Source organism: Ambystoma mexicanum, chromosome 14 (assembly GCF_040938575.1).
Source record: "Ambystoma mexicanum isolate Mex_15411 chromosome 14, UKY_AmexF1_1, whole genome shotgun sequence".
Lineage (NCBI taxonomy): Eukaryota > Metazoa > Chordata > Amphibia > Caudata > Ambystomatidae > Ambystoma > Ambystoma mexicanum.
The window spans coordinates 316226681-316248804 of record NC_090940.1 but is presented as its reverse complement, the minus strand read 5'-3'; the positions used below and the strand labels follow the sequence as shown (position 1 = coordinate 316248804).

General features: G+C 48.7%; 1 protein-coding gene across 2 annotated transcripts in view; it reads right to left on the bottom strand.

Moving 5' to 3' along the window:
• TTC7B (tetratricopeptide repeat domain 7B) overlaps positions 1-22124 on the bottom strand; it is a 2178739-nt gene that overhangs the window by 1376568 nt on the left and 780047 nt on the right. For both annotated transcript variants that reach the window (XM_069637452.1, XM_069637451.1), the window contains exon 7: positions 4543-4715. In XM_069637452.1, the coding sequence (XP_069493553.1) occupies positions 4543-4715 (173 nt within the window). The remainder of the gene's footprint in view (positions 1-4542; positions 4716-22124) is intronic.

Sequence of the window (22124 nt, the reverse complement as noted above, 5' to 3'; positions counted from 1 at the left end):
GAAGTAGGAACAGGAAGCAGGAAATATGGGTGCAGCAGGTGAGGCCAGAGGTGGAGGACGCCCAAGAAACCAGCAGGAGGAAGGAAGCAGCAGCGGCTTGTGGAGGAGAGGAGATTGTTGGAACAGGTGAGGTAATGGTTTGGGATTAATAGTGGTTCTGCAGTTTGAGTGTGCGTGAACGTGTGGCTAATGAGTAGCAGAAGATAGTGTAAGCAGTGAATGAGAAGTGGGTGATACAGTGTGGCAATAGAATGTTTGTGTAGTAGTGGAGACAGGAGTGTGGTAGCGAACAGGGCAGTGTAGTAGTGAGCGGAGGAGATTAGCAGTGGGCAGAGGAGAAAAGCAGCGGGCAGAGGAAAAAAGCAGCGGGCAGAGGAGAAAAGCAGCGGGCAGAGGAGAAAAGCAGCAGGCAGAGGAGAAAAGCAGCGGGCAGAGGAGAAAAAAGCAGCGGGCAGAGGAGTGCAGTAGTGGGCTGTAAGAGGATTCAATTCAGCACTATAGCTAAGTCAACGCCTAGTCTAGAATACTGAATGAAAACCCTTATTGATATATCTTTATGTCCAGTTCATGCGTTCTGGATGACTACCCCTATATAACACCCCTCTCTTGGAATCCTCCTGACCCCACTGAGCCAAGAAGTAGTTCTGTTTTGCACGTTTAAAGGTTTATTTGATAATTTAAACAATAGATATATATCACACTTTATAATAATTTAATAATTAAAGATCACACCTAATCTGAGCAGTAATCAATAATGGATAGTCTGGCACTAGCACACTTCTTTATAATCAATGATGGGTGGTTATAGGATGGATAAGATAGCAACAATACTTTATGGTTTCAAATGGATGCAAGGTGGAATGAAAATGCAGTATAGAAAATACTCAATATACGTTCAACCAAACAATGTAATCACTTTTCTCTGGCAATCCCCTCCCCCCTTTATGCAATGCAAGGAAATGAAAGGAAAGCACACAGTTCTCAGAAATGCAATCAACTGTAATTCAGTTCACCCCAGCAAGCTTACACTACAGAAGTTGGAAACACAGGCCCAAAATGCTTTTATATGTGCTGGCAATGAAGTGAAAAATACGCTAAAATGCTTTTAATTCCCTCTAGAGGTTCAGGGTGAGTGTTATCAAGTTAATATTAGTCCAGGCTCAATTTAGCAAGGATCTAGGAGTAACTAGCAGGTTAAACGAATTTTTGGCAAATGAAAGCAAGAAAACTGCGGTTTTCACACGTTGAGAAATTTGCAAATCGCGGAGTGCATTTTCCGCGATTGCGGCAAAAGTATCGGGGGTAGGAATGCGGTTCTAGGTTCGTAGGAAAGCCACGATTCTAAGCTTTCTGGGGAAAGTTACTGCAAATCTCTAGCACAAACGGTTACGGAGATATGAGCGATTAAATAAAGGTAGTTTTTCAGATTTGAAATTTTAAAGTTCAAAAAGACAAGTGACAGCTAGCAACTAGAAAATGACAGGTGACAGTTAGGAGGCAGTTCTACTTAGATTAAAATAGCTTGAATTATATTATTTTAACTAAGAGATTGGTTCTGCACAGTTTGCTAGGTACTCACACTATATTCTTGAATTAAATGGGCCTCGCCACGGATCTGGTCAGGTTTTAGACTGGACTCTGGCCTCTGCACTTCACAGTGATCTGGGTCAGCTCTCTCTGGTTCTGCTAACAGCGGTCTGGTCTGGGTCTGCTCTCTCTCTGGATTCTGGAGATTGATGGATTTGAAGTCTGGATCTTTCTGCACAGCTTTCTCTAGAGATTGATGGAGGTAAAGGATGGATTTTCCGGCAGAGCTTCCAGCTGCAAATGGATTTGAAGGTCCCTATCTGTCCTGTCTGTCTGCTTTTATCTGTTTTTAAAATGGGTGTGTGTGCAGCATCACTAGACCCTACCCCTCTCCACTTGTCATTGGCCACTTCATCCGCTTCCACTTGATTGGGGGAATGAAATGAAGTGTCATCATGATGAGGTCTGTTTATGGTACAGAGAACCCACCCCTGTCAACTTGCACACAATCTATATTTGATAAAAAAAACATATTTGCACAGGTACACATTTGTTTAAAATTACATGCACCCTTCACAAATCACAGGAGGTATCCCCTGTTCAAACTCTGCTCTTCCTGGGGGCTTGCATTCAGAAATGGCACATATTTCACTTTTTAACTGATTTTGCAATATCGGACATTAACCCAAATTTACACACATGTGCGCAAGGAGTATGGACATTAGTTGATGAAGTGTCAGATTTTTCACATGCACACATTTTGAGTAATATCCTCTTTTCCGCTAAAACGCCCCTGAACATACCACCGGGTCCTAACACGTCTTAAAATGTGGGCAGAAAAATCACAAGAATTATGGTGTCATTTAAATAATTTTCACAAGACCGTACTATGAGTTATTCATCTTTTTAGAGTTATGTTCTGGCCCCAAAGGGGTGTGGTTTCCCCCCAGCACAAGGTTGAATTTCTGGTTTTTCCAGTTCTGCCAAGCCTGCTTGCTCTCACAGGCAGTGCCCCTCCCCTGTCCTTTCAGGAGGAAGCTCCATTTACGACTCCCGCCAATAAAACATTTGCCTGAGTCAGGACAGGGCTTTGTTCAGAGCTCCTGTATTCTGTGGGGGCACCCCTTAATTCAATTATCAGAGAGATGGCATATCCTTAGTGTGGCCAGCAAAAGGCAGATAGGCCTGGGAACACAGCTGTGACTCAAGTTTCACTCCTGATGGGCGGTAGTTGCCAGGCAAAATTGGAATCTCTTTAAGCCAGTTTTTAGCTACATGTCATTTCTGTTCCCCAGCTTTCTGCATTCAAATAAAACTAAACATTTTTACATATGCAGCTAGAATGCTGATTCTAAGTTTAAAACTATGACATTTAAACAATTGAAACCTATGTGACACTCAAAAGTAGGTCACTCAGTCAATTTAAACATTTAGATTTTTAGTGTCTTTCAGTCCAAATTTACTTAAACTGCTGAAATCCACAGCTCAGCCAGTCTTGTTATAAACCTTCAAGTCACTTCAGAATATAACTTTACATTGGATCCACCTCTCAGTAAGTCTTTCTTTGGCTTGCTTTGGGTTCATTTATTCAGTTTTAAACAAAATCTGGTGGTTTTAAAACGCCGGCTTTCTGATAGTGGTGAGTACTGGTACTGCACCCCTTTTTGGGATTTAAGAAAATGAATTCCCAACAGTTATGGGTTTGCTTTTGGCAATCAGCATTGCCATTCCCAATGGTTTCAGACTACTGTGTGGGTAGTCCAATGGTGGTTTTAGGCAGTGTCCTTCTGTGCCCACAACATCGGCAAAAATGAGTGGCAGCCTATTCTTCATGCATTTCCCTGTGCATTTTCTGGGAAGCTCTGGCCATCATGATGTTTTCCATGTCAGTACTGCACAGTTTTGAGGTAGGGCTTGGATGCGTGGATAAAAACATCCCACAGGGCAGAGGAGTTCAGTAGTGGGCAGAGGAGTTCAGTAGTGGGGGAAAGGGCGTACTAGTGGGAGGAAATACCAGAGTGGACTGGGAGAACGGGTTGTGAAACATCGGAAGGGCGAAGGATCAGAGGAAGTGGACAGAGTAGTAGTAAGATTAGAAGAATGGAGCAGAGTTGGTGCGATTGTTCTAGCCTGATAAAAATGAAGCAAGTGCAGGGCACCAGCGTAACTCTTCCATAGAGCACTAACCTTTGGTTGGAGTAGGGAAAATAAGGAAATCTTGGAGGGAGGTAAGTTATCCTGCATTTAAGTAAACTATCTCTAGTAGTGAAGATTTTAGGCAGTGGGAGTTAATCACTAGAACTAGCCCAGGTTTACGGGCGACTGGGTTAGGGAGGAGGGTAGTGGGCAGAAGAGCGAGAGAGGCATGGCCTTAGGCCCTACAAATAAAAATAAAACCCTTGAACGGTCAGAAAGATTCTGTGTATTTTCTGTGCTTTCTGGGACAGGTAGTCGGCGGTGCATTAGCAGGTATATGTGCAAGCTTGTAGCCACTCCATGCCTACCATTGCCACAGGCCTGTGCTCTCACCAGGGCCCTGCTCCAGACTCTGCACCTTCCGTTGTTCTCGCTGGGGATAAGGTCAGGCTCTTTTCGGACCTCTTACTGTGCTGGTTAGTCTGTGGGTGCACTGGGGCGGTCAGGCTGCATAGCAGTGTGTATTGGGCTGCTTGAGTGCATGTGCACAGTTCTACACGGGAACCCACTACTAACACCTTCCAATAGGCCTAAAATGACAAAGCATTACAGGCTGTTGCCATGACAATGCTAGGTGTACGATTTATGCCACAGGCTGCTGCCATTTGCATCTGAAAGGCACAAAGGATACGTAGACGGAGGATATGGGAATGGATTTCACTAAAAAGGAGTGTTCATATTATGTACATACAATGAACAGGCCATCATGAGTGATGACTGATCCCTGAACATGAACTATATCCATTCATAATTATTGCATAACAAACAAACAAGGAGTCATTTGATTGAAACATGGTTAAAATAATCAATGTCCTTTACTTTTCTCCAAAGTACAAGCGAGGTCGTCGGCTGAGCGCATAGTTCTTGGCATTGGATCCCTGGCGAAGCGGATCATCCAATGGTGACTGAGGCGGAGGCTCGGCAAGCGGGTTCCAATAGCTCTGCTCACACATGCCCCGCAACAGGATCTCCGCCAGCTGCCTGGCTATCGTCTGTGAGGACCAAAAGACACGGGGGGTTAAAGGCAGCAAGCAACATCTTAGAATGAGTCACATTATGCTTTATCCGAATACTTCAAAATGCTTTATGCACCAACTGCAGAGTTTTATATAGGCATACCATGCTACGTTTGAAGTTAGAGGCGCGTATAACCATCCGTGACACATTCAGCCAAACTAGCCTTTAGGAGTCCAGCCCATATGTGCATGGGCCCAGTTGGCTGCCGGGAGAGCAGCAAGCACTCATTCACCAGCTGTGAGGAGACCAGCTTGCTGATGCACGGTGGGTTTAGAATGTTCAGATATGCTTTCTGCCTTGTTCAATGTTGCCTTCTGGCAAGTTCTGTCCTGTGTCTGTGAATGCTGAGGAGCATACACCAGCAATCATCTCCATCATTGGCCAGGTCAGGAGGCCAGTGCAGAAGGTTGGCCCACACATTTAGCATAAAACAGTGCAGAAGGAAACATCATGAGGCATATGTACTTTGTGCAGTGTTAAGGAGAGAGAGAGAGAGACAGGAAAACGGTAATATTTAACACTGAACGTGCATCTACCAAATGCAGGCAGGTAGGGATGGGAGCGGACAGTAGCTACATCAGGGCACATGCGCGTGAGCACGTGCCTGGGATAGAACCCATGGGAACATCTGTTGGGTGTTGAGAAATCATTTGCAGCAAAAGATGCGAACGCACAATCGCTGGGGCTTTGAGAGAAGATCTGGTCATGCACTGGATTCTTGAACAATGAAGATCTGTTTCTGGATTCACAGTCAATGTCACTCCTCAGACCACCAAAGCTTTCTGTCGTGCTATGACTAAATGACGTACGAATGAGTAGGGGGGCGAGAGGCATTACCGCCAGCGAAACTAAAGTATTGAAATTCACATACAGTTCCGTTTCGCCAGCTAGGGGGATTTGTACCCGATTCGCCGCTTTTGGGCAAATTCGGAAATTAATTTGTTTTCCCAAAAACGTTTCATGGCCCATCGTTAAAATGACATTTCTTGGGGGAAAAATTAATTTCCTCAGCAAAACGTATGAAATTGTGTTTCTGAAACGTTTCACAACCCCGTAAAACCCTTGCCTGCAATTCGCTATTTCCCCGCAGAGTGAATCTCGTCTATTTTGCACGCCTCGAAAATTGTAAGTACTGGCAAATGTGATATGAGATACAAAGATTAGCCACAACAGGATGTGTGCAGCACTGGCCAGTTCTCCGCTTAATGCTGTGTGTAGATTTATTATCTAGCATGATGTTGCATATTGTGCCTTCTTCATGCCGTTTAAAAATATGAAAAACATGTAATTAGTTGTGCCTGACATCTATCGATCTAGTGCTCCGTCACACGCCCCCCCCCCCACTCATTCTTCTGTGTTTCTGTGTCTCTCTCTATGCCTCGATCTGTCTGTGTCTCTCTCTCTCGCGCGCGCTGTGGGATTGAGTAGCAGAGAGCCAGGCGTGCATTTGTTAATGCCACGCTAGCTATTGCAGACCAACGCCAGACTAGTGGAAAAACATGTCTTGAAGCGGTGCCTGCATTTCTTTTTTTGGCAAAATCATCTATTAAAAAAATAAATAAAAAAGGAAATTATTTAATTGCACCAACATTGTAAACTGGACTATAAAAACATTCTACAATGTTCATTTCTAATGATCACTTCCAGCAAATAGTTTATTCATAATAAGAAAGTTATGCTCGTCTTACTGATTAAAGCGTTTTTATCAAAACCTAGAATAACCATATCAATTATTTTCTGATAGAAGGGGCTCACTTTAAGTTGGACAATCTAGTATTCTCGTACTGTCCTCTTTAGAACTACCTCGAAGAGAAAGGGGAAAGGGACAAAAAGTACCAGCGAGGGTTCCAGCCTGCTTTGCATATAATCAAAGAGCATTTTGGAAACAGAAGAATAACCACAGATCCTTCGATTAAAAGGGTTGTATGCTTGGATCACTAATTACATTAAGCAAGCAGGGCTTGGTGCTCATTTCAGTTTTCAAAATACCCCCCCTAATCTTAAACAAAACATACAGAATAGGACTGTTTTAGGATTAAGACGCAAGGATAAAATCAAGTTTTCAGACTGAGATGTGACACCGCAACATCAGTGACTGCACAGGGGTTCAAGAGCTGTCCAGAGATCCATGCATCATTTTAGCAGGGTCTAAGGTGAAGGATGGCAATGCACAAGCACAGGTCCCAAAGCATAATATATATATATATATATTATTCCTTCGCACTAGCACAAGGCATAGTTACGGTCAACACAAAGTCTCCAAGGCGTTTCAGAAAATGACTTTTCTGAATAACTTTCGAACGCTTGCATGACAAAATCTTAAAGTATTCCAGAGTAATATTTCGAGGCAGCCGTCTGTGCATGTAAAATTTCCGATTTCTACATGAATAGCTTCATAGTTTAAAAAACGTTTACCCTGGCTGTGTTTTGAACAGCTTTTAACATGTGGTTTTGTCTTAGGAAAAAAAAACATGTTGGCCCAAATATTTCCAAATTGGCCTCCTTATTTTTTGATTTTTTTGCAGGCGCCTAGATTTTAGCTTGAAATGGTGCACTAGAAAAAAAAAACAGAATCGACTTGGCTAATTTTGAGATATTAAGGATTAAAAATGTATCTATATATGACGCATGTGCACTGACAATGACGTTTTCCAGTGAAAAAAAACACGAAATAAATCAAAAATACATGCCAACCATATAATCAGCAACCAGGCCACACAAACGCACAGCAGCTATAAGCACACCTAGCATGCGTTATCACCCCGATTGCATGCACATTACAAATATTAATTAAAGCAATACAATTCAAGCAACAATATGCAGCCAACATTATCATGACACGCACAACATATGCATCATTCCCCACTGCGTAGAAATTACAAACATGCACTCAAGCAACACATGCACTCATCGCATTATCATAACCACACACAACTGTGACGAAGTACTGGATGTCGTTACTTCTCCCCGAAGGGAGTCTATTCCCATGAGGCCACGGAGGTGAGGCTGCCACCTGATAGCCCCCCCCTGTGGGTGGTATAATGTGGGGGGATCTCATGGGGAGGGCCTCCTCCTCTAGGGATGAGTACGACCATCTTGGGTGCAGCCCTTGTAATATCAGTACACCTACACACACTGTAACCTATATTTTCTCGAATAACCTCTTTGTAGAGAGTAAACCTATGTACTATTATCAGGTGGAGCACTATGACAAAGAAGAGCGTAGGAAACATGAAGATTACTTACCACACAAGTACTGGTACGAGGTGACCCAGTGCCAGTATCGAGAACAAAACAAAATAAAAGAAGTACTTATACAACGAGCCGATTGGGAACTGGCTACATCGTATAAAAACCAAAGAGGGGCTAAGATACCTATAGACTCCAGCTGAGACAGACAGCAGCTGTGAAACCTCTCAGGCACAGGAGTTTCAAAGCTGCTTGGGGGACTGGAGAAGGAGGAGCACAGAGGATGCTGCAGAGCCACAGCAGACTTTATTCTTGGGTGCAGCAGGAGCAGCCCCAAAGGCCAGAAAGAAGATGAACCGGACAATGAAGTACCGTGCTGACAGGGCAGACACAGATAGAAACCCAACGAAGCTGAGCTGCAGAGTGGGAGACCGTACTGCCGTCGCAGAGAAAACTGCCAAGAAGCCAAGTAGCACAGAGGGAAGACGCAGATAGAAGCCTGAAGCAGCAGAGAGTCAAAACCTTGTCCCCGGAAGGCCCAGCGACGTACCGACATCCCTGTAAAGGTAAAGGGAGGTACTAAAGGGGGATTGGGGTTTAGAAGGGAGGTATGCATTAAAGACTCTTACTTGGCCTAAGAGATGGGACACCCAGATTGGCTCTCGTGTGCATCCGGCCTACCTGAAAGCTCCTCTTCTTCGTGTCAGTGAATGGGGGAATTCCACTGACCACCAGGGAAGGTTCAAGGACCCACAACCAAGAGGAATAAGAGAAACCAGGGACTGGAACTCTAACCAATAGAATAATATGATTAATCTTCCTCATGGCAGTACTTAGCAGGATAGTGAACCAAGTAAGCTGAGTCCAAGAAGAAAAACCCGGATCGAGGACCCAAGTCCAGCGAGAGATACATGTCATCTTCCTTGTGGCAGTACTTGCCAGGTTAGTGTATCAAGTATGGCGGGTCAAGGAAGAAGAACCTGGTTCTAGGAGCCAACCACAGTTGGAACCTTTACATGGTACTGAACAGAAGAGAAATTGGGAGTATCCAGGGGAAGACAGTAATTCCCCCAGAATCTAGTGTGACTGGTACTTTGTAATGAGAAGCACCAGGAGGATGGTGTAGCCTCCTGATATCGAGTGGCAGAAGAACACGCTTCAAACCAGGGGAAGGGAGTCATCCCCCTGGCCTTTGACTACAAAGTGGAGTCATTCCCCTTGATACATCAACGACCCAAGAGGAGAAGGGTTGTTGGACTTGGTTTTTTTGTTGGAGGACACTTTCAACCAGGGAGTCATTCCCCCGGTAAACATTGTTTGAACTTTGCAGTGTTCAGAATATCCCAACCAGGAGAAGGGAGTTATTCCCCCCGGTGAGAACGACAGATTCCTCAAGGGAAGTGTGATCACAAACCCAGGAGAGAAGGGAGTCATTCTCCTGGTCCACAAACAGTTTAGCCTTATCTATTTTAGTTACAAGTGTCAGGGACATAACTAGGGATTTCAACATGGGACGGTGGACATTTAAGTTAAACTGACATTCGTACAGATCCTTGTTAGTCTTTAGTTGAGGTAGGGCAAATCCCTTAAAGAGGGATAGATGGGACTTTCTCTTCCTTTTTCAAGAAGAATAAAGGCTTTGCCAACCACTTTGCCACCTTTGTGTCAGTCTCCTTCTGCACCCTTACACAACATACACACTCACCCCATTATCATAACCTCACACAACATGCACACTCCCCCATTATCATGACAACAGACACACTCGCCCCATAAAATACACTCACCCCATTATCATGAACATACACACACCCCCACTGCATACACATTACAAACATACGCTCAAGCCACATACGCACTCATCCCATTATCATAACCACACACACACTATACATAATCAGCCCATTATCATAACCACTCACAACATGCGCACTCCCTCCATTATCATGACAGCAGACACACTCACCCCACAACATACACACTGTGAGGGGTCAGAAATGAGAGGCGGACACAAAGTGGTAGTATTTTCTACATCAGACATCTTTATTAAAAGTAAAGAGTTGGATAAAGGCCTATTGTCCCTATCTTAAAGAGAGTTTCCTTACCTAGGAAACTAAAACTAAAGATCAGTATGTGTCTCGTCGTCAAAATTATATACACTGTCTTTTTGTCCAAAACATTAATCTGACGCTTACACTAAATTGAACTACTAAGAGTTTAAGCAAAGTGTCTCTGATGGAAGTTTGGTGAAAACGTGTTCAAAAAATGTAAATAGATAAATTCAACAAAATAATTCTTGAATCTACAGGGGGTGGTCCCCTTCCCCTGGATGTCTCATGTAGAATGGCAAAAAGCGTCTCTTTCAAATAATGGCTTCTCAACAATAGCAAAATTGTCTCTTTCAAATAACCAATTCTCAAGGATGGCAAAAGTGTCTCTCCTTTAAGCAACCACTTCCTAAGAATAGCAAAAATCTCTATTTCAAGCACCCACTTCTTAAGGATAGCAAAAGTAGTTTGTTAAGATGAAGAAAGTGTTTCTTTAAAAGCAATCACTACTTATGGAGAACCTCCTGGTATACTCCTCTGCCAGGAAGCCTTTAGAAAGTTCATCAGATTCCCTGGTATACTCTCCTGCCAGGCATCTGTTCACAATGTCTGTTATCGCGGAGTAATTCCAATGGATTACCTGGTGTACTCCCCTGCCAGTAATCCCTTTCTCGGGTCAGCAGATCCCCTGGTATACTCTCCTGCAAAGAATCTTGTCCCCAAAATGGTTACTGCCTGTTGTCCTTCTTTCACCAGGGCTTCTCTTTAATGTTCCCACAGTCTTTCAGTATAACATAGTTGTATTCCTTCACTATATATACTTTCTTGGCTTATGGTATTACTTGTCCCAACTTTCCCCACATTGACATCTCAGATATGGAGACTTGTTCAAGTTTGAAATGTTCACTTCTAAAATAGTATCCATCTGCTTTTGACAACACTTCCTCCAACTTTCCCCATATTGATATCTCGCATATGGACATTTGTTCAAGTTTTGTCTTTTAATGCCTTCATTAACATTCATTGGCTTGCGGCAATACTTGCTCCAAACTTCCCCATATTGACATCTCACACATCAGGGCTTGGGCAAATTCTAACTGTTTTCTGCTCACTCGATATTCAAAATGAGTTCCTAAGGCTTCACATGCCAGTCAGAATGCCCCGGGGCCCCAACATCTTGGGGCAGGCTCACTGGTGCCTGGCGCTGCCTCCGACCCGTGGCACATTGCTGTGGTGAAGCTTTCACCTTGGGATGGCGTCTTCCGCTATGCAGACCTCCTCTCAGCTCTTCTGTTGACTGTCTGCCAATAAGCCTGCTGCTTCAGTACTCGACTGTGTTGCCGGTAGCTTGCTCACTGCTACCGGTTCACCAGCGGTCCTCTTCCTGTGCCTAAGGCTTCCTCCCTGGAACAAGGTGCTCCCAAGTTGCCACTTGCGGGCAGTGCTCGCCAGAGAAGTGAGCAACTTGGGAGCACCTTGTTCCACCAGCAGGATCCATTCATGTGCCTCTGCCTTCTCCCATGGCTCTCCTTCCTTCCGTCTTTGTTCTCTCCCTTTGGTAAATGCTGACACCATTTCTAAATGTCCCTTGTTGTTGTACCTCCTCATTGCAACTAGCATGAGTACTCAGTTTAGTGCTTCTTCTGATCCATATTAACTCCTCCTTCCTCTTGACAGTACTTAAGGTTTTATAGGAGTTAGAGTCCATACGATTTACAGGACTTTTGAGGTGATTTTGTTGGGATTTTTGGTTAGCACAAAACCATCAGCGACAGGAGGTGTTATGTGTGTGTTCGGTACATACGAGGTGAAAACGGTATTCTGTCTAGAGTCTCGTAGGAAGGGATTATAGGGTTTTGCAACTGAAGGGATTTGTATCATGACAACATGCCATCAGGGACTTAGGAATTATAGGGTCTTCTTCATTTAGGAGGGAAGAATACTGCGTCTCTCCTGATGGGGTAACCACATCTCCCAGATAGCCATCACCTCCCATGTGATCCCTCCTCATATCATCACCCCCAGGGTCATGATCAGGTAGCTGCTCCCATCCCCTGGCCACATGGGAGGGGATCTCAAGCTGGGGATCAGTGATGACTCCATAGGATTCATCAAAACCCCCACCCCCATTAATGCGACCACACACAAAATACACACTCATCCCATTATTATGACCACAAATAACATACGCACTCACCTCCACTGCGTACACATTACAAACATACACTCCTGCAAAGAAATACATAATTCAAGAAACAATATACAGCCAACATTATCGGGACCACACACAACATACACACCCAACCCATTGTCATGACCACACACAACATACACGCTCACCACATTATCATAACCACACACAACATGCACTCACCCCATTATCGTGACTACACACAACATACGCACTCAACCCCACTGCGTACACATTACAAACATACACCAAAGCAAGGAAACCCATAATTAAAGCAATTTGTAGCCAACATTACCATGACCACTGTAAGGAAGGCATGGAACAGGAAGACACACACAAGTGACAACAGTTCAAGGGTGTTCATTGAATTTCAATTGGGTTTGAAAAACGCCTTTCTAATCCTAAATCCAAATACGGTAGCAAGCTACGATCATCAAAAAATAATAACTCAGTCCTAGTGGTGTCTTGTCAAAATGAAAGGGCATATACTAGCAAACCTATTGCCAATCCTTACCTCTAGATACAAATAGTGTGTGAAACCATGTTATGCAAAAGAAAAGTGTTCAATAAATGAAATGTCAGGATATTCAAGCCATTGGATTCCCTTCCCTGCGTTTTCAGCACAGGAGAAGGCGGCACACTCGAGTTTAGCACAGTCCCTGGCTTCTCTAGCATGAGGGTGAAGTTCAAAACATCAACATCACGGCATTCTGTGCCAAAGTCTCTTTTCCGGTCAAAGTCCCTTCTTTCAGAGGGCCTGACACAACAAACAAATAATAAAGTTCATTTCCTTCCAGGATTCTCCTACGCACACTTTTCTCAGGTGATTTACTCTTCACCTTGGATCTGCCTCAACCGGTCTAAGATCCACTTTAACTCAAAGTTTGGATTTTTACATACACAATTTTCTTAGGACCAGATCAGTTTTAACACAAAATCTTCAATCAGTCAATACAATCAGTCAATACTTCAAGACTTTTGATTGCGCACAGTATTTGGCTTGACCCGTTGCAGGAACAGCTTGTTTTGCAATGCATCACTTTTGCCAACTCGCAGCTGGACACCTTACAGAGACCTTCGATTGAGCACGCACGCGGTGATGGAGCACTCTGTAAAAGGTATCATATATCTTGGTTTCAACATTCACTAATCCATCTGCAGTTCAACTTTACTCGCGTTAGTTATCACATGAGTTTCATACAATGTTGCCACTTGCAACCTTGGCTTCATCACAGACCAGTCTTGTATCTGTCTCCCCAACTGACCGGCTGCATTGATTTCACGAATGCTGCTTTGTTGTTGGAGCCAAGGACAGTACCAGGACGGCTGGTGATTCTCCCTGCCTTGATTATCGACGTGGGAGGGCCCCAGGTACCTCTGACACACAATGCAGGATTCCTCAGCCTGGTTTCCTGGTCTTACGCTTTCTATTCTCAAGGCTTTCAATAAAGTAACAGTTCCTTGTCGAAATGGTCAAGGGAACTTCCCTCCTTGTTATCCCCGTCGGTTTCACCGTCTTTCTCCTCGTGTTAAACTGCCATCTTGGAACTGCTGTTTCCTCATGGGCTTTGCCTCACCCAAAGTCTGCTCTCATGCACAGCCTTTTATCCGTGTGGGGAAGTGAAATGAAAGTTAGGTGTGCATGGTGGTCAGTAATTGCCTAACCATTGTATTTGGACACGTCAGGACTACAGCTCTGGTGTTAGTCTGCTTTCTCTCAAAGCTTCCTCACGGCTGTCTGTGAGGAAGTGTTTGTGTTGTGAAAGGGGGTCGGGGGGCTGAGTGCCTAAGTATCCTGGTAGGATGGGGTAAAGGTGTTATGGGGAAGGGCATACAGCGTCTCACCATTCCGTGTCCCACTCCCATTCCCGGAAGACCCGTCACCCATGTGATCCTCCCACACTGGTCCACCCCCAGTAACTGGATCCAAAAGCGATGGCCGTGTCCTGGCTACCTGGATGACAGTTCCCTGTGGGACTAGTGGGTGAGACACCTTCTGGATTCCCACACAACATGTTCACCCTCACTGTGTAGACATTACAAACATACACTCAAGCAATAAACTACAATTCAAGCAACAATAGACAGCCAACATTATCATGACCACACACAACATACACACTTACCTCAACTGCATACACATTACAAACATACACTCAAGCAATATACACACTCACCCCATTATCATAACCACATGCAACATACACTCACCCCATTATCATGACCACGCACACCATACACTCACCCCATAACAAACACCCCATTATGACCACACCCAACATACACACTCACCCCCTCTGCGTACACATTACAAACATACACCAAAGCAAGGAAATGCATAATTCAAGCATCAATATGTATCCAACATTAATGTGACCACATACAACCTACGCAATCACCCCCACTGTGTATTCTAAGTGTGTTGAATGAGGAGTCTGACAGAAAGTGGCATGGTTTTGGTTATAGACTTTTATTGAAGTGAAGAAAGGAAAGAAAATAACTCTGAATTGCTACTTCTGTGAGGAGTTCCATGCCTCAAAACTGACAATAATGGGGTTGTCAGAATGCCCGTCAAAATGAACGTCCACTGTTCTGTCGCACAACTTACTTCTATCCCTTATGCTATAACTAGATTGAAAAGGTAGTTCAACAGAAACTTTCTTCGCCTGGAGAATGACCTCCTTTTTCTGGCATACGTGTATGGCCTCAAGCAGTATGTGTTTGCAAAAGGTAACCAGGGGGAATGTATTCCATCCCCTGGTTTAAAGCTCCAACAAGTACTATTACCAGGAGAATGACTCCCTTCTCCTGGCATCTGTAGACACGTTCCAATAAAGTTCAGGGGGAAGGAACAAGTTACTTACCTGTAACTGTTGTTCTCCAGCATGGGTCTGGCATGGATTCACATGCTCATGAATATTCCCCGTCGTCAGGCTGGGAATCCTCGGTAAAGAAAAAACCAGTATCAGTTTCGTTTCTGATCTGTCTTTCGTAGTAATAACCAATCACTGGTCTCTGCGTCATACTGACCACAGCCAATGACTGCCCTCTACCTAAGCACCGCCTCTGGCAGCCATCTTCAGATTTGGAAGCACGTGAAGTGGTAGTATGACCAAGTGAAGAGCCGCAGAGGGGTAGGCGGGAGGGTTCGCATGTGAATCCATGCCAGACCCATGCTGGAGAACAACAGTTACAGGTAAGTAACTTGTTCCTTCTCCAGCATGGGGTCTGGCATGGATTCACATGCTCATGAATAAAGAATACATAGCAGTACACACATGCACAACCACGGGAGGTGGCAAAGGCTCAACATTAAGCATCACATCAACTCAACATTAAGCATCTTACCTCCTCACCAGGCTCAGCTCAGGCGAACAGGTTGCGCAGCACTGCTTGGCCGACCCTGGACTCCTCCCTGGAATCCCGGTCGACGCAGTAGAATTTCGTGAAGGTGTGCGTCAACCTCCACGTAGCAGCCCTGCATATGTCCAGCAGGGGCACACCAGATAGGAACGCCGTGGTAGCTGCGATCGCTCTGGTGGAATGGGCTCTCGGACGGCCAGGCAGCGGTCGGTTTGCCAACCGGTGACAGCACATGATACAGCCGGAGAGCCATCTGGAGATGGAAGCCTTCGAGAGAGCCTTTCCCTGATTGACAGGTCCAAAGTTCACAAAGAGTTGTGACGTCTTCCGAAAACCCTTCGTGCGGTCCACGTAGAACTTCAGCGCTCTAGCTACATCCAGCGAGTGCAAAGTCCTCTCAGCCGGCGACGAAGGCGACGGGAAGAACACAGGTAACACCAAGGGTTCGTTGAGATGGAAGTCCGACGGTACCTTGGGCATGAAGGAGGGGTGCGTCCTGAGCACTACCCTCGTGTCGTGGAAAGTCAAGTACGGGGCCTTGCAGGAAAGGGCCTGGATCTCTCCCACTCGTCGTGCGGAGGTGATGGCCACAAGAAAAGCTGTTTTCCACGATAGAAACTTCAACGGGGCCGAGTGCAGAGGCTCGAACGGAGGTCCCATGAGCTTGGTCAGCACCACGTTGAGCTCCCACGCCGGGGCCGGAGCCTTCACCGGCGGGAACGATCTGAACAGTCCCTTCATGAACTCCTTCACCAGACGATGAGACCACAAGGACGTCCGCCCCGTGGTTCTGGTGTATCGGGAGATCGCAGCAAGATGAATCTTGATGGACGCGTGTGCCAGACCAGCTTTGGCCAGCGTCAGCAGGTACGGCAGTACTTGGGGAGCCGTAATCCGTAGAGGGTTAATCTTCTGTGCGTGGCACCAGACAGAGAACCTCTTCCATTTGTGTCCGTAGCATTTAAGAGTCGAGGACGCCCTGGCCTTTGCAAGAACCTCTCTGCAATCGGCCGGTATGTCGTATCCTCCAAACTCTAGCGCTGCAGGAGCCAGGCCTGCAAGTTCAGCGACTTCGGGTCGTGGTGGAGGATGGCGCCTCCTTCCCTGGAGAGTAGATCCGCGTCCGCCGGCAGCTTGATCGGCGGGGACGCTGACAAGTCCAGCAAGTCCGGGAACCATATCTGCCTCGGCCACGCAGGTGCGACGAGGATCATCCTGCACCGTGACCTCTTGAGCTGGTTGACGAGCCGGATTAGCAGAGGCAAGGGAGGGAACGCGTAGAGGAACAGGCCCTCCCAGGGGAACGAGAAAGCATTGCCCATGCTCCTCGTCTGGGAAAACCTGCTGGCGAACCTCCGGCACTTGGTGTTCGTCGCCGTCGCGAACAGGTCGATCTGGGGTGTGCCCCACCGTCGGAAGAGGCGATCCACCAGATCCTGCCGTAGTTCCCACTCGTGGCACGAGCGCAGCTCCCTGCTGAGTGAGTCGGCGATGGTGTTTTTTATCCCTGCCAGATGAAACGGCACCAGAAAAATCCCTTGGGCGACGGCCCAATGCCACAGGTCCTGCGCCTCCTTGGACAGCGCTGGGGACCTGGTTCCGCCCTGTTTCCTGATGTAAAACATGGTGGTGGTGTTGTCGGTGAAGATCCTCACCACCTTGCCCTTGAGGGACGGAAGGAAGGACCTGAGGGCCCAAAACACTGCACGGAGCTCCAGGACGTTGATATGCAGGGACTTCTCCGTCGGGAGCCAGAGTCCCCTTGCGTGCAGATTTTCGGTGTGCGCTCCCCACCCTTCCAGGGAGGCATCCGTGGTCACAGTCTCCTGGTGGGCTGGGGTCTGGAAGTCCATGCCCGCCGTCAGATGCGCGCGGGTGCCCCACCACCGTATCGCTCGTCGGAAGCTCTCGTCGAGCTTGATCCTTTCCTCGAAGCTGCCCGTCGTCTGGATCCAGCGCGCATCCAGGAATTCTTGCAACGGGCGCATCCGGAGCCTGCACATGGGAATGAGGTAGATGCAGGAAGACATCATCCCGAGGAGGGACTTGATGGACCTCACTTTGGCCGCGTCGGCCAACAACATCCGTTGCACCTTGCCCAAGATGGTCCTGGTCCTCTCCTCCGACGGGGAGGCCAGAAGGGACACTGTGTCGAGCCTCGCTCCCAGAAACAGTGCGACTTGCGCGGGCACCAGGTGGGATTTGGCGTAGTTCACGGCGAATCCCAGGTCCGTGAGGAGTTGGACGGTCCTTGCTGTGTGGACCACGGCGAGCTCCCTCGTCTTGGCGCGGATGAGCCAGTCGTCCAGGTAGGGGTAGACGTGAATCCCCTCGCGGCGCAGCTGCGCTGCCACCGGTGCGAGGCACTTGGTGAATACCCTGGGTGCCGACCGTAGTCCGAAGGGAAGGGCTTTGAACTGGTAATGACGCCCTTGGACCACGAACCTGAGGAATTTTCGGTGCCCCTTTAGGATGGGAATGTGGAAGTAGGCATCCTCCAAATCCAACGACGATAGGAAGTCTCCTTCCTCCAGCTGACCCAGGACGTGCTGGAGGGTGACCATCCGGAACTTCTGCGCCTTGATGAACTTGTTCAGACGCCGCAGGTCTAGGATGGGGCGCCATCCTCCCGTCTTCTTCTTCACGAGGAAGTATCTCGAGTAGACTCCGGAGCCCCGAAGCCTCTTTGGGACGAGTTCGATGGCGCCCTTTCTGAGCATCGCCTTTACCTCCAGGAGAAGTTGAGGGACGTGAAGTTCTTTCCTGGCCACGGGGGGGACGCGCGGGCACCTTCTTTGAAACTCGAGCGCGTGGCCCCGGGCCAGGGCGTCCAGCACCCAACGGTCGGTGGAGATGGACTCCCACACGCTGACGAAGCCCGCCAGCCGGCCTCCCACCGGGGTGCTTCGGTGGGGGCCCGACCCCACGGCCGGTTCAATCCTGCTTGGACGCGGCCTTGCCGCCTTGACCTCCTTGGCGACGACGGCGGGGTCCGCTAGACTTGCCTCGTCCTCTGTAGGCCTCTTGCGACGACGAGCGGGCCGCTTGACGGTAGGAAGCGAAACCGCCGCCGGAACCTTTGGAGGCGCCCTTGCCTCCGCCGCTCCGAAAGGGCGTCCGTCGTTGCTGCAGGACTCCAAGGGCCCGGGCCGTCTCAGTATCCGCCTTGATGGCCTGAAGGGAATCGTCCACTGTCTTCCCAAACAGGTTGTTCCCGTCGAAGGGCATGTCCAGGACTCTGGTCTGGACGTCCTGCCGGAAGTCCGTAGCTTTGAGCCATCCACGACGTCGAAGGCAAACGCCGTTGCCCAGCTGGCGGAACCCAGTGTCGGCGATGTCCGTCGCCACGGTGATGGCGTGGTCCGAGGCCACCTCACCTTCCTGCAGGATCTCCAGGGCCTCCGCCCTCTTGTCGTCCGGCAGAAAATCCAGCAGGGGAGCTATCTTGTACCAGAGCTCCCTGTCGTAGCGGGCCACGATAGCCAAGGCGTTGGCCGCTTTAATCGTTGTCGCTGCCGACGAGATGACTCTACGTCCCATAGCATCCAATTTCTTTCCCTCGCCGTCCGGCGGGGAAGTCGATGTGGAGGCCCCCCCCGCTTTCTCCCTGGCTGCCGCGGAGACGACGGAATCCGGGGTAGGTTGCGCCCGGAGGCATAGGGGGGCCGTGTCCGGGACCCGGTACTTCTTCTCGTACCGGTCTCTTCTAGCTGGCGTCGTGGAAGGGTTCTTGAGGAGGGAAAGGCCCTCATCCCAAATGTCGTCCAACAGAGGCACTGCGAGGACCGTCTTCCTCTTGGCCTCGCGCCGCTGATAAAGGAAGCCTTCCTTTTTCTTCTCCTCAGGGCAGAGTTGGAAAAGCTCGGAAGCCCTGGAGATCATGGAGTGGAAAGATTCGATCTCGTCGGGCGGAGAAGCCCTGGTGGGAGGCGACGACGGAAAATCCTCGTCGTATGCCTCGTCGTCCGTACCCGTCGCTGCCGTGTCAGTCCCCGTATCATCCCCTCGGGTGGACGGGGAGGAGGGCTGGACGGGGCGCGACGGTTGAAAAGGAGGTGGTGGATGGATCCTTCTTTTCTTGGTAGCGGGAACACCAGAAGGTCCCGGTTCTGGATCCCCCGACGGGAGAGGTTCCTCCGTCGGTAACGGTAGCCTCGTCCTTATCTCGGAGCATAAGGACTGTATGGCCAACAAAATGGCCGCCGAGTTGTCTTGCGGCGCTGGCAGAGGGGAGTCCGACGGGCGAGCAGGGGCCCCGTCGGTATCCTCGACGATGTCGTCGTCGTCACCTGCGTCGGGGTCCATTCCGACGGGCTGGCCTTCTTCCACGCCTAGGCCGTGGCTTAAGACCTCGATCAGCTCCTCTTCTGAGGTTGAGGCCGAATCTACGACGACGCCCTGCCCCCCCTTCTTCTTCCCCACAGAGGGTTTCACGGGGGTCCTATCGGTGGGCACAAAAGAAGACTCCCTCCGAGGAGGCAGGGAGATTCTGGGCCCTGAGGTCGCCACCACTGGTGCAGCCACCACAGGCTGAGCCAGGGCCGCCGCGACCGTTTCGATAGAGGGCTTGGTCGGATGGATCAAGGCCTTCACCACCTTAGGTGCGCTCACCGCCTTATCCTTGAGGGAGGTGGCACTGCCACGCTCCTCCTCTGCCTTAGAGCTCGACCGGGGCCTCTCCAGGAGCTTCGCCGGGTGCTCGGCCTTCCTCTTACCCGACCCAGAGCGTTGGCTCGTGGTTGATGGTGCCGGGGAGGGTGCGCCCTGCCTGGCGCCCGTAGAGCCCGACCGTTCGGCGCTCCCGGTGCCAGCGGACTCACGGTGCTTGGCCTTATGTTGGGCCCCCGTCGCCGGGGCGCCCTCAAAGGTCTTAGAAGACCGCTCGGATTTCTTCTTCTTCTCGCCAGACGGGCTCTTACCCTCCAGCCAGTTGGCGAGACGTTGATGGCGGTCCTTCATGGTCCGTTCCGACATGTTGCCGCAAAACGCACAGTCCTTCTCCACGTGCGTCTTGTCCTCATGAAGGCAGTAAAGGCAGAAAGAGTGTTCGTCCTCCTTAAAGACGTTCTGCAGCTGGCATCCAGGGCAGACCCTGAACAGCTTTCCGGGCGTCGAGCTTCCCTTCTCCTGGGCCATCTCCGAGACCGGGCCTGAGAAGCTTCTGGAGTCCTCCGAAGTGTAGCTCGACGAAATCTTCACCCTTGAGGGGCACAGATGAATCCGACACGGGTCCCCGTTGATCGGATGTAGGATCGGTGGAGCTTGAGGCTCTTTTGACCGAAAGAATCGAAGTTTTTTGTGAAAAAGCGCGAAAAATAGCACTAACGCTCGAGAGCAATAGCACGAGGATCCCAACACATGAACGTGCGGTAAAAATCTGAAGATGGCTGCCAGAGGCGGTGCTTAGGTAGAGGGCAGTCATTGGCTGTGGTCAGTATGACGCAGAGACCAGTGATTGGTTATTACTACGAAAGACAGATCAGAAACGAAACTGATACTGGTTTTTTCTTTACCGAGGATTCCCAGCCTGACGACGGGGAATATTCATGAGCATGTGAATCCATGCCAGACCCCATGCTGGAGAATGAATCCCTTCCCCTTATGTACAAACCTTAGCTTGTAAATATTGTTCCACAGCAAGGTCCTGGGGTTCATTCTGTGACTTTCTCCAAGTCTCGATAGAGTCCCAAGTTTCTTTCAGATTTCTAGTGGACTGGTTCCTGCCAGTCTGGTGAGGAAGACTTCCTCTATTGCTTGTAATACTTTCAATGGGGTACCAGACCCTTCTCTCTTGGACTCAGTGGGCTTATCTCTGCCACTGAAGTGAGGAACTTTGCCCTCTCGGATTTCCCTTGTGTTTGGGGTCCTCGACCCTTCCCTCGCGATTAGTGGACTTACCTCTGCCACTGTGGTGAGAGGCCGTCCTAAACCTTCGCAGTTTGTAGTAGGGGTCCTCGACTCTTTCCTGGTGGTCTTATCTCTGCCACTGAGGGGAGAGGCATCCCCTCTCTGGCTTATCTGCTAGTGTTAGGGGTTCGCAACCATTTCCTGGTAGTTAGTGGCCTTATCTCAGCCACTGTGATAAAGAGGAAGGGGTCTACTGCACTTCTGGGCGCGGGCTGCCTCCCTAGAGAAAATTGCCTGAGCGCTGTATGTTGTTGCATCCCATCCAGGTCTCCCGTGCCACCCCTTACCTTAACGGGGGTTTCAGCATGTCGCTGGGACTTCCTGGGACAGCGGGTACTCTCTGCGGCACCTATGGTGTCTTGTTCTCGCTGCGGTCGCAGGATTATTATTATTATTATGGTGTTCCCACTGACAACTATATTCAGCTCGCCCTTCTGTCACGGATCCACTCCTACGTGCCCACTGGCAAACACAACCAGCCAGCCACTGGCATTCTCGGTTCTTCCTCCTCTCAGGTCTCCAAGACTTGTTTGAAGTTCTCGCTTCGGGTGCGCTACACCTGCAGCGTATCGTGGTTGGTCTCGACTGAGACCATAGTGCATTGTCGATCTTTATACATGGTTGCCAGTGCTGTTGTAGCCTATTGTCCGAGTCCTGTGTTTCTTCTGCTGTTTCAATCCTTAGGC